Consider the following 13390-nt stretch of genomic DNA (forward strand, 5'->3'; position numbering starts at 1 on the left):
ACATATGCACATTGATATGTTTTTTGATACGATCCAATATGGCCACCAGGTGGCCATTTATTACGATTTTTTCATAAACAGAGTCATAACTCAGACATATCCACCACTATCATTCAAAGTTGGTACAAGGACATTGACCCATTTCAGATATATGCTCGTCAATTTGTTTCATGTCATTTAGCAGTATCATGTCAATTATTGAAGTTTCATAATTAGGCTGATTGTCAAGAAATACTGCATCAAATTTCATGAAACTTTGTACGGATGTTAAGCTCACATTCAATAACAGTGAAAAAGACATTTATCAATGTCGTTTTAATTAATTTGTAATTGCATATGTAATGAACTTTCCTAATTAGAGTGATATATCCACAAATACAACGTCAAATTTGATGAAACTTGATACAGATGTTGATCTCATAGTGTTGTAAATACTGCATCAAACTTTATGAAATATGGTACCGGTGATTATCTTTTAGTGTTAGGTTAGTAGGCAAAAATGTTTTGCAACATCCTGTCGATTAATTCCTAGTTGACTCATTTAATGACCTTTAGGATAGTGGCCTACATTGGTTTTATGTTTTCATCAGCATGGAACTCATTCTTGGCCATTGAGCGCCATCTGTATCAAAGTATTTTTATCACAGACCTAATTAATGAAGAGGATTCTATCCTCTCTGAGGACTTGTAATCAAAGTATCAACTAACAAGTGGGGACTGTGTCATCAACGATGACTTGTTATAAATGAGATATCCTCCCCACAAGCTGGTTAATTTTCAAATGTATTGTGATATATTTGTCAAAAAATATGAAGGCACTCCACAGGAACATTTGTGACTGGCTGTACAAATTTCAGTTCTTCAGAAACAAAAGCCAAAAATCTGTCCTCACCATGAACAAACATGTTCTTTGCAAATTAATGGTGCACTACCTGAGTTATGAAGAATTTTCAACAAATTCATCGCTACCTCTGATTTTATTCTTGACAGCAATAGGCCATTTTCATGACCTCTCCTCCTACACGAGACATTTCATTCAGGCTATTTTTGTTTATATATGATTCAAAGTTAAACATTTTGCAGTAAGCAAATGTGCTAGTCTTGTATTAAAGTTAGTTATTGGGTTCAAAAACCTTTGTGATTAAAAGTATGGTCATATACACCTCTTTACAGCATGAGAGTAACATTTGGCTTTGCTTGAGCAGGACTAGTAGATTTCATCTAGGACTACTGAAAATGAACTGCTACTATAGTCCTTCAGGCTAGTGGATGATTTGACCTTGCGTCAAGCCCTAGATTTGCCATAGAATTGTTGTTTTTATTTGTGTTATATCCAGGATGTTAATGTGAGTGATATATACAGCCATTTGTATAGAGTTAAATTGCCTCTGAGGTCCCCAGTATGAAATGCAACATTCTGTAATTGCATCAAGCTTAAAACCTATGTTAAGTAAAACAAGTTTTCTTTTCAAAGTTCTGCAACAATCTGAGACTGCCTCGTCAATGTTTAGTATTTTTTTCAATGTATTTGTAGTGCTGTTTCTTGATCTACTCCCTAAAGCTAAGAAAATGAGAGACTCTTCAAATTTGTAGCAAATTGTCATTTATAGATGAAACAGGATAATGAGGAGTTTACGGAGAACACTCCTTCCGGAATAAGAAAAGAACTTTGCTTTGACAAGTGTAGTTGGCTGATATCAGTAATAACACACTAAAGGCATGTTGAAATATCCTGTATGTAATTTCTTTATATAAATTTTACTGAATGTAAGGCCATAAATTATCAAGCAACAAAATTTATTATATTTTATCATCTACTAGGGAAAAGATCAACAAACTGTATGGTACATTGAAATTATCAGACATTGTCAAAAGCAAAGTTGTGACCTTTAATGCAACATCACTTGTATTTAAATGCAAACACTTTCAAGAAATTGTTCTGACCACCACAGCTTATGTATCTGGTATAGATACATCACAAACCACTTTCTTTTCTAGGTTTTATGTTTGACATTTAGAGACTTCTATAAATGCACAGTACACTGTTAAATGTACCTGTGTCTGTCACTCCTAAGTACACTGTCTGACGTCATGATTAATTTTCACATTTGAATATGAAGTTACGTCAAAGTTAAGTGTCATACAAGTTACTTGCAAAGTTTTCAGGCTTCCTTTTTAACAATCTCCTAAATTCGCCAAGCTATAATTTGTGGCTCTAACTGTAGCAAAAAGATTGGTTCATTTCATGTTTCTGCAAAAAAAAGTAGCTTTTGGTTATATGTAAAATTCAATGTACTAGTTACTTATAATGTTGTCAGGGAAATTATGCATTTCAGTGGAAAAGGCAAAAAATCTGCTAAGGAAAATGTGCATTCCAGAATAACATGCTGGCAAATTTTTGAGGTGTTATAATTTTACAAACAGAGGCTGCGTAGTTTATTGGTTTTTTATCCCTGTTTACTACGCTTTATCTTTTGTAGGATGGTGTGTACAGTAATATTACTGAATGAAGAGGCTCTGAATGATCAGGGATAACCTGAAAAGGGAATCCAACAAGAGGAAGCATCCATTTGTTGTTTTGGTAGCAGATGTCAGTTTTCATTTACAAATTTAGGAATTACACATTTTAAAGCTTTCCTTAATATAGGAAGCATTTTTATTGTACACAGATAATACATCATAAAGAGGCTTGACTTATTCAGCAAGAGAGCTTGGTACCCTAGATAACACTAAATGATTCATGCATGATCACAACACTGCAGTGTATGAAGCAAACCATCCAAAGGGATATGGGTGATAATTTCCCTCTTGCCAGTCTATTATATATTATATATGTATTTATATTAGCTTAGTTGTAGTTTAAAGCAGTGTATGTGTGCATTTCCTTTATTTTGCCCGTACCTTTGGATAAAGGTTAGGTTTCAGCAGAAAGTTCAGCCAAACAGTTCTTGTTTTGACTTGGCACTAAGCATAAATGCTGCAAAAGTACATTTTCATAGAAATTCTATGCAAATGTAGAGAAAAAAACACAAGCAAGAATATATATGTACAACATTATTGTAGTTATAACTGCAAATGCTACCAGATACTAATAAACTCGGACAAGTTTGTCATCAGCAAGGATAACTTGTTTACAATACTTCATTCATGTAATTGAGTAGGCTTTTTATCAGATTTGAATTTGCAACCTGTGGCACATGAACTCATTTAAGGCAATGATTAAAAACAACTCTGCTTGTCACCTTATCTGAAGAAGAGGGTAGTTCAATGCCTGTTTTATAACAATTTTAACCATATCTCCTCCACACAGCTATGTGATAAATTCAGGTAATTTGAATATCTGATGTTAAAGCAACTTGCAGAATACTTTGTATTTAATTAATCTTTCTGTTTGTTAGGGTGTTAATATTTTTACTTCAAGATCATGAATAAATATTCTCTGTGTTTTCTAGGTGGCCAGGTGTCACATGTATGGGTGATACATCAAGGCCCTGACTAAATCAGGAATAAATACAAATGTGTCCATTCAAGCAATATTTCTTTATTACAGGGCATAATTACCCGAAGTTTGGTCAGTATTTGCCAAACTTTGTATAATAATGTGAAACCATGATCAATTTAGTTGGTATCTTAAAGATCATGTATGGATTCCATCAGGACACACAGTAATTTGCTGGCCATTATCATGCTTGTATTAGAACGTATTGTACCAATGTCAATGGAAAAAGGAAATGAGGCAACTTTTTATGATGATCAATATTACTAAACAGTGAGGTACAGGCCACTGGATAAAATATGTGGCTGCAGAAAATGGTCAGCATTAAGTATTTTAATACAGTGTTGTCCATGCATTTCATGCATGCATGTTTTTAAGATTTGAATGATTCTTTGTTCAATGTATTTTACTGTTATTTGGACAGTCGCAACAAAAGGATATGTGAATTAGGCTCCAAACAACGTTTTCCATGTATGGAATTAGTTTAAAGCATTCAAGACATGCACAATCAACAAATTATCAAGTGTGCTTGGCATTTGGGATTAGCTTTTTTATGCAGTGTGACAGTCTAATGTCAGAGAAGTCAGCTAGAGTAATGTTTTCATGCTGGATAGGTAGCTATTCATCAAGCTTCATATCAAGAACATACAGAATTTGACATTCCATGGGAGTTTGTCGGCAGATGAAATTTCATTGATCTAAAGTTTGTGGGTCAAAAACATTTTTAAAAATATGCACATGGTTTAAAGCCTTCTGTACGGGCCAACTGGTCTAGAAACTTGTCAACAATGTCTAAATTAATTGTTCATTACAAAAGCAAAGTTTGTCTTGCTTAAGAATTCAACCATTGTATCCCTGTAACTCTTTCATGAAATATGATGAATGGTATGCTTGGTATGACACTCCAGCTCCTTGTTAGAACATGAATTGTTTTCTCATTAGTTTTGTCATAAAGTCTCATTTGGATGGCTTATCTGATAACACAAAGTGTTTATGACCTGATGTGATTGTCCAGCACAAAAAACTGAATTTGTTTGAATATGTATGATTTCATCTGACAAATTATGCTCCTTTATATTCACTAATTGTTTGATTAAAAATTGTGACATTTTGAATAGATGTTTTTGAAACATTTTTTCACGATGCAAGAAACCATTTGTAGTTTTTTTCATCACAGTTACAGTACATTGAGCACTATCCCTTAAATTTTCAGGGCCCTGGTGTTATGACCCAAGGAATATGTTTAATTGTATACATTCAGGACCTTGTAGAAAAAAGCCAGGCCAGGACATCTTGATTTGGTAGCTGTATTTATGATCTGTATTTAAGGGTGATCAATAGCACAGTGTGGGTTAGTAATTCTTGTAAACTAGGTGATAAGTCTATAAGTCATAATGCAAAGAATTTAACCACTCATTCATGTTACTGAAGTACTTATTTTTGATCGGTGTGATGACGAATTGTAATATAAAACAGGTTTTAGGGTGAATTCGGTTTATATTTTATACATTTTGTTCAAAAAATAGTTGAGGCTGATGCTGTTTGTATTAAAAGGTTATTTACTTTCGAAAATGTGTCAAATGCTGGGTAAGTTAGTATCGATGCACACATACAAATTGGTAGTGATTTTGATTTAAAATCACCATGGTTTGACCTCATCTTGTTTTCTGTAGCAAAATTTGACCTCAACACAGGGAAACAGGGTGAAAGGGTTAAGGCCCGACTTGGAAATTCCCTCATTATTAGCATCATTTTACCGACTTCAATGCGTTTATGCAAAGACAACAGAAGTGTCAGTCAGTTAGGGTCTTTTTATTGCAAACACATCCATTCAAAATCAAATAATAATTTTTAATACCACAACTTGACGGAGATGTTTGCAAGAACACCATAGTATTGTTATTCTAATTTACAACCATGGCAACACTGAGAAGAAAATGTACCAATAGTTTACCAACAAGATGGAATGTGTCCAGCAGTATTCATAAATGATATGCAGTATAGTAGTTCTGACATGACAATTTGCAGCGAAATCCCTTTTGGCTGTCTTACCTGTTTGAACAATTGGAAGAATGTATTCATGTATAAAGAACTTCTCATGTTGTAAACATGCATGTAGGAATTCTGTTTAACTCCCATGAAGATTCATTGCATCATAGCTACTCAAGGTTTATAATTGATGCCAGTTTTGTACATATACTTTGGTGTAAATAAGGAGATCCCATTGTAAATAAAGCGCTGTTTACATTTGAAAAAAATCCGTGTGCGTTTAAGTATTCATTGATATCCGATTATCACACATATTGAAGGCGCTGATCTAAGGTCCTGAGTCTGTCATTCACCCATAATTAGTGGAATGGCGCTGGTACCCGATCGTATCACTGATGCGAAAGAAAGACACCAAATGTGTAGGCCTTTGAATTGTAAACAATTGTAATTATTGCAACATTCCTTGTATTATATGTGTAACGTGTTAAGTGATGTAAAAATAATATTGCACATTATTATAGCGACTGTTCTTTTTGGTAAAATGAATATTATCCCCCTCTCTCTCTCTCTCTCTCTCACATACACACATTTGGCACATGTTCATGATAATCATTATAATCATTTGCATAATTTATGATGGCGGAATGGACAACATGTAAACTAGTAATAGTTGATTTGGGCAACAGCAGTTTACTTTTTGTTTCCACATTCATAGCAGTCTGCGCCACAATCGCAGAGAAACAACCGAGCATCTTGGCACCATCATCACTTACGATGTCTAAAGCATGTTTGTGCATGTGTCCTCAAGCAGGTAGACTGTTACAGGTAACAGAAACAGGATCAATAAGCATAGTTTACTACCAAACAGTCGAATAATTTCGCATGTTACATTTGACTTTTACATGAGCAGTATGAGCCTGAGAAAGAATGCGCAGGTTGAACTGAAAATTGCTTGTATGACATTTATCTATGCATCGCACGACAGTAATTTAGAAATGACTTTCGTTGTAAATAAACGGAAGATTCACCAAAACTTTCTCATATGCTGATGTGGTATTAATCAGAATAATAATAATAATAATTATTATTATTTTTATTTTTCTATACCGTAAATCCATAAAATGCTCTAAACGGTTCACCAATGTAAAAAAATAATTAAACCCTTGACACTAAAAACAGGCACAGGAAAATTTTTAAAATCTTAAAAAGACAATTAGTTAAAAGCTGTGCGGAAAAGATGCATTTTAAACATTTCTTAAAACAATCGACGGTATTGCACATTCTAATATCAGCCTGTAAATCGTTCCATAAGCGAGGAGCGACAATAACCTTTAACAACCATAGTATCCCTCCGGTGCACGGTAATAATATTTTCTAGCATAGTGAGCATTTTTGACATACTTGAGACAACTGGTGTGATGAGAAAGGCACGGTCACATCCTGGGGCCACATCCTTCAGGATGCAAAGTAGTTTATCTGGTGTCGTCGCACGATAGATCCCAGGGATAGTTGAAAGGTTGATGACATTGGATCGTGCCACTTCATGAGTATTCGTTTTATATAGTCTTGTGTGAGTGAGGGATTTTGTTTCAAGAGAAGTACAGTCACCCCTGCAACAAAAACAATACTCATAATCGATTAGAGATGTTGTCACGCTAGGATCATCCCGTTTTTATGACCGGAGAGGGGATGGAGGACATTGGTCAGCTCCAGGTCAGCATCATTTTTCTTCCTGTAGTGTACATTCTATGTTGAGAAAGTCAATAGTTTATGCACAGATTATCATCTACCTTTAATACAAAGTTCGAGTTTAAAATCCGATAACACTTCTTCATGTAAAAATGAGGCCTGATGAAAATGGTTGTGTAATATCGTGGCTGAATACCGTTGAACCACAGGGCACTCTGTCTCAGTGTTTGTCTGTTTGTTTAGGCATGTTTATTTGTTAGTCTCCACGGACACCGTCCGGGGGGACTTATAGGTTTGGTCATGTCCGTCCATGCGTGCGTCCGTCCGTCCGTCCGTCCGTTCACGCAGATATCTCAGACATGCCCAGGTCAATTTCTTTCAAACTTTGCACAAGGATAGTTCCCTACCCCATACAGATGCACGTCGATTTGTTTCACAATGCGATCAATTTTGGCCGTGTAAGAGGACTTTTTAGTTTTCACCTCCATAGACTCCCATGTATAAGGCAGTCTCCATAGACTCCCATTTATAAGGCAGTCCATAGACTCCCATGTATAAGGCAGTCTCCATAGACTCCCATGCTTATTGTATAAGGCAGTCCATAGACTCCCATGTATAAGGCCAAGAAAAATAAAAATTTAGTTTCTCATCGTATTCATATTGCAAACAGGATGCAGTGACACAGTTTTTAGTCCCCACTGATGAAGTCCAGGGGGCTTATAGATTGGGTCATGTCCGTCCGTGAGTCCATCTGTGAGTCCATCCGTTCACGCAGATATCTCAGATATTTTGACAAAATGTCACGTGACATTAATATTTACGTACGTTTACAGGAGGCTTCGCGATCACTGGTTGATTTAAGCACCTGTGATACGAGCAGCTGGTTTGCCAATATCAATGTGGGTTTCGCGTACATCACACGTCCTCTGTAGACGACAGACTGCCAAAGTATATTGCTTGAATTTCACTATCACTTCACCATCAATGCTTTCATCTAACGTTTATCCTTCGATTCACGCTATTATAAGACCGCAAACATTTAGCAACTCAAGTTGTGCGTGTATGGTATGAAACACGGCAGGAATAAAAAAACAGAGCGCAAGGCGATGAACGCGCACCGGTACATGTCACTGCCCCTCGTGAAGGGACTGTGTTTATGTCGATAAAATAAAATAAAATAACACCATTGAAAATGGTATGCTGGACGAGAGAGAGAGAGAGAGAGAGAGAGAGAGAGAGAGAGAGAGAGCTATGAACTGGGCTATTTATGTACGTTTACAGGAGGCTTCGCGATCACTGGTTGATTTAAGCACCTGTGGCTCGTAGCAGCAATCGCGTACGCCAAGACAAATTCCTAAGTGACAAGTTTAAGATTTGAAAGTCGAAATCAAAATGGCGACAACACTTTAAAAGACGAAAACTTCGATGCTGAAAACTTCGATGCATTCAGTAATGATTGACAGATAAATGTATCCAAGTTAACAAATTTGCGTTCGGGCAAGTAAAATCAATATGCTTCCCGTCCGATGAGCAAGTGCACCAGCGGTTGAATTAACTAAGCTCTGGACAATTCAAGCTTGAAAAGGTATTTCATTACGTCTGTACACGCCTACAATCATTTTAATTCCTTCAACTCTGAGAATTTTTTTTTCTGAAAACCCATGAAAATCCGCCCGACATCGCAAAATAATTGTTCTTGCTGTTGTAAAACACAAAAAGTCGTAAAATTAGAGCTTGCAGCATGTTCTCTCCAACGTACGCGGAGTCAACTGACTGTTTTCTATGTGTGCCGTAAAGTGGTATGCCCTTGACAGTGGTTGCCATTCTCTTTTTGCAAGTGTATGACGGTCGACTTCACTCGAGAGTGTAATTGCACCTTGCATATTGTGCTTGGTAAATGGATGTAAACTTTATTTGGAGCCATGGATCTCGGCAATGCTTAGTGTGAAACGCATTAATCAACCCTCGGATGAAAAAGGACAAGTTTAGGGACTGGTCAGTTTCTTCAGCCGACGTCAAAAAGTGGCTGATCCCCTATTCAAAATTTTGAAAACAGGGTGACCCCCCCACACGACAACTGTAAAACAAAAGGTGGACACAAATTATATAATATATATATATATATATATATATATATATATATATATATATATATATATATATATATTATATATATATATATATATATATATATATATATATGGTTTTGTTTGAGGCCTAGCAGCTGGGCGATGAAGTGTGTAGGGGTTCGAATCCCGTTTGGGTTATAGTAAAAAAATTATATATATATATATATATATATATATATATATATATATTTATATTATATTTTACATACATTTATATTTTAACAGTCATTCTGTGTTTTAAAGAAATTGTTGACATGTCAGTTGTAAGATAGGAATTTCAAAGTGTCAATCTTTAAGTTTGAATACATTTTGAATGAGCTGTGAATGTATTTCACACTTTCTATGCTTAACCAGATGTCCTGAACTGTTGTACAGAAATGGATGTCAATCATTAATATCAAAGAGGAAAAAGCAGTAAATTAAAAAATTTTGATGGGTGTTAAGATTTGCCAGCCATCCAGTTAAATCTTCTGAGGAGCCATACAGAGACATTTTAGCCAAATCTGATGTTTGCAGTGTCTGAGATGACCTTTTCTTGTAACATTGAAACCATAAAAGCACAGTTAATAATGACAAAAACTGCTTTTTTAAACTGTTATTTTGATCATTAAAAAGCATCTTTCTACATAAAAACCTGAGACACAAAGGAAAACAGTTGCATCAATGAGAACGAAAGATATCTTGTCATTTTTCTATTTCTAAAATAAGTCACTGTATCAAATATATATTGTGAAATACTTGTGCATGTTGCTTTCTCATACTGAATTCTCATAGAGAGAACAGAAAAGTATCAGGAATTTGTCTTGCTTATCATATGAAATGCAGATTTCATAACGGTACACTTTCACTCAGCAAAGATTAAGATATCTCTGGCATATATCTCTGATTTATTATAGTATGGCGCCCGAAGGGCGTGGAGAAAAATATGAAACATCCTGATATCGCTGATATATATGTCTTGTATATTAAAGTCATGCACAGGAAGGGCGTGCTGAAAAATGTCTGATATATTAAAGTAATGCGCTCAAAGAGCATGCTGAAAAATATTGAACATACAGATACCACTGATATATGTATGCCTGATATGTTAAAGTTTGGCGTGCTGAAAAATTAGTCTGATTATTAAAGTTACACGCCCGAAGGGCGCGCCGAAAAATGCAACTGAATGATGAAATTTGAGACTGACACGATGCATTTTAGGCAATGATGAGCCTGTGTCGAAATTCAAAAACACACTGACCCCCCTATTGGGCATTTCAAAAACATGGTGAACCCCCCTATCACCAAAGTCAAAAACAGGGTGAGCCCCCATGAATCCACCGCCCCCCTCCCCGGGCCGAAGAAACTGACCAGTCCCTTACATCGTAATCGAAACGGGCTCAGTCGACCAAGGAGGCCACATATTGCGTGAGATGCAGACATTTCAAATTACGTGACCTTGGTTGTTAGGAATCGGCTCTCACTTAGAGAAAACAAATCTGCACTGAAGAGTATCGAAAACGAAACTTGAATCTGCTTTCTTCACGAATTCATACATTTATCAAAATAAAACTTTGAAAAACGGCTGTGCTCAGTGAGTAAACGTGTAAACAGGTAAAAGGGTTGCAGATGTACATGTGCGTATGCATTGGCAGATACACACTAGCAGTGTAAGTTGTTTGTGATCTCAGCTTGATAATAAAGAGCAGCAGCCAGCCCCGGCAGCCAGCCAAGCACATTGTAAATTAAAGACATTATTTAATGGAGAAAATCTGAAAGTCACATAATCTTATTGATCTTATGCAAAGATTTTAATTTTTGATTAGGTTGTGGAAAAATTTCAAGATGTTTTCTAGATGGCCAAATCTACAGAAAAGACAAAAGTATTCTCACATTTCTTGTGCTACATTTCAGATTTGATAATGGTCCTTCATTTTAACAAAATGTAGTTCATGTTTCAATCTGCTTTTTTCCTCTTTGGATTCACTTAATATGCCCAAACTCTTGTTACTTGTACAATTATTACAAATTTCGAGCAAGTAATTTTTCCTCTCGGGCAAGTAAAAATGAATCATCACGTGTCCCACGACTAGTAGAAAAAGATTCTTTGAGACCTGCAGTATGGGTCGACTTTTTGTGACGTGCACTCAACGTCTTTTCAAGAATTTATAAATTAGATAGAGTATGTTGCAATGAGAAGATGTTTTATTATACCGATCACATGATGTGTTAAACTGCCTTCAGATTTTTCATAATTGCCACCTGATTTCATATCCGGTGGCAAACTTTTGCCACAAAAAATAAAAAAAGTATTTCTATCCCTGTTCAATATTGCAATAATACTCGTCTAGTGAGTGTTCTCCTGCTAAATTTGGCATAACGGTGCCGGGCCTGACAATAACAACAACACGTTGATTTCACAAGTTCTATACTTCAACAGATTCGGAATTTACGTGTACACAAATGTAAATAGTACAGCCCTTCATTCTCTGTTTTCTTGGCTTTCATTTTCATTTGTAGCGTTCAAAACACAAGGTTCTTGAAGAGTTAGATTCTTATGTCAAGCTCATTTTCATGTTTAATAAATGTCTGTAATTAGGCTATATATCAATATTCAGTGCGTCAATTTAAATTGGCCCTTTGCCTTTTGCTGATCATATCTATTGTTAGTTGCAGTAAAAGGTTCATATCTTTGACATTTTATTCAACAGATCATTTGCATATTTAATGAAACTTTAATAAGGCAATGTATCAAAATTCATTTGATTGGACTTCTTTAAGTACATTGGTTATATTTACTAATGCATTTATGATGACCATGTAACTCTGATTTAAAACTTGTACAAAATGAAATTCTGTGCTTGGCCTATATGTTGAAAGCGATTGTGATATTTGTAACTTAATTTGATACGACGTCTAAGCTTCAGCAGCTATACTTACTTTAAGTCATGCTTGAAGTTTATGAGTACCTCATATTATTATAATTAAGCCATCAAAAAAACTGAATGGAGTGAATTTTATCCAAGTTTCGTTTAACATATGGAGTGAATTTTATCCAAGTTTCGTTTAACATATATGCTTTTCTTAATGAGCATGCCATGAGTCATCATACTTACATTTTGCTATATTTTTTGAATACATTTTTGAAAGTTTCATGAGTTTCCCATATCATAATTAGTTCATTTGCATATATTTGCATATATTTATATATATATATCCCTTTTTCTCTCAACTTATTTCTGAAGGGCTGACCATAATTAATAACCGATTATAGCCCATGGCATTCACCTCCAGGGAGCACAGAAACGATGGTGAAAGATGTCAACTGTCAATCATACCAAATTCACTTACTTTGACTTGGTCATGTCATTGCTCCTACACAATTTGAAATCCATAACAGTCCAACAAAACAACCCATCTCGAATCATTCTTGTCACAATTCAAATTAATTCCAAAGTTGCACTTCAAAAGTTTTACTTTATCTAACTTTATTGTAATTGTTGTGTACATGAGTTTGTTCCTGAGTTTGTTCTTTGTCATTGTATTGTGTAACTTGAAAAATGCACATTGTTTGTTCATTTTATTAAAATTAATTGTCTTGCTTCATTTACTCTAGTAAAAGAGTTATTAATACTCATGTGTCATGTAATCATTGTCAATGGAAATATTTTGGTCTGCCATTATTTATATACGCTCGTGTAACTTCAGAGACCCCATGCTTGTTTTTATATCATAGGAACGCAAATCCTATTTTTTTTGTAAATTGGTAGTGACAAATTATATTATTCGATTAAACTTGCATTTTTCAACTATTTCCGCGTGGGCAACTTAAGTTTTACTTTGATTTTGCAATGTCAACAATTTCACTTCCGATTTATGGCAAGTATGGAACGTTATCTTTGACGTATTTCTGGATAGCCAGTGGACTACACTTTCAGAACGCCCGACATAATTCATAATTGGCATAATTGGGTCCTTTGAAGCCTTCAACAGTGAACGCGCAGAGGCAGCTGAAGATCTGCTGCATATTAGAGTGGCGTACGCAATACGTCGCAAAACGGACTTCCATACTGCGTTTTTAGTGCACACAATATATTATTGTTCTCCA

The 13390-nt window shown here is 35.3% G+C and overlaps 1 protein-coding gene across 2 annotated transcripts in view; it reads left to right on the forward strand.

Annotated features, from left to right (window-relative positions):
* The window catches only part of LOC139149216 (CUB domain-containing protein 2-like), a 47944-nt gene extending 42190 nt beyond the window's left edge, over window positions 1-5754 (forward strand). For both annotated transcript variants that reach the window (XM_070720800.1, XM_070720801.1), the window contains exon 11: window positions 2481-5754. In XM_070720800.1, the coding sequence (XP_070576901.1) occupies window positions 2481-2510 (30 nt within the window). In that variant the 3' untranslated portion in view covers window positions 2511-5754. The remainder of the gene's footprint in view (window positions 1-2480) is intronic.
* The last annotated feature ends 7636 nt before the right edge of the window (window positions 5755-13390 follow it).

Source organism: Ptychodera flava, chromosome 14, assembly GCF_041260155.1.
Source record: "Ptychodera flava strain L36383 chromosome 14, AS_Pfla_20210202, whole genome shotgun sequence".
Lineage (NCBI taxonomy): Eukaryota > Metazoa > Hemichordata > Enteropneusta > Ptychoderidae > Ptychodera > Ptychodera flava.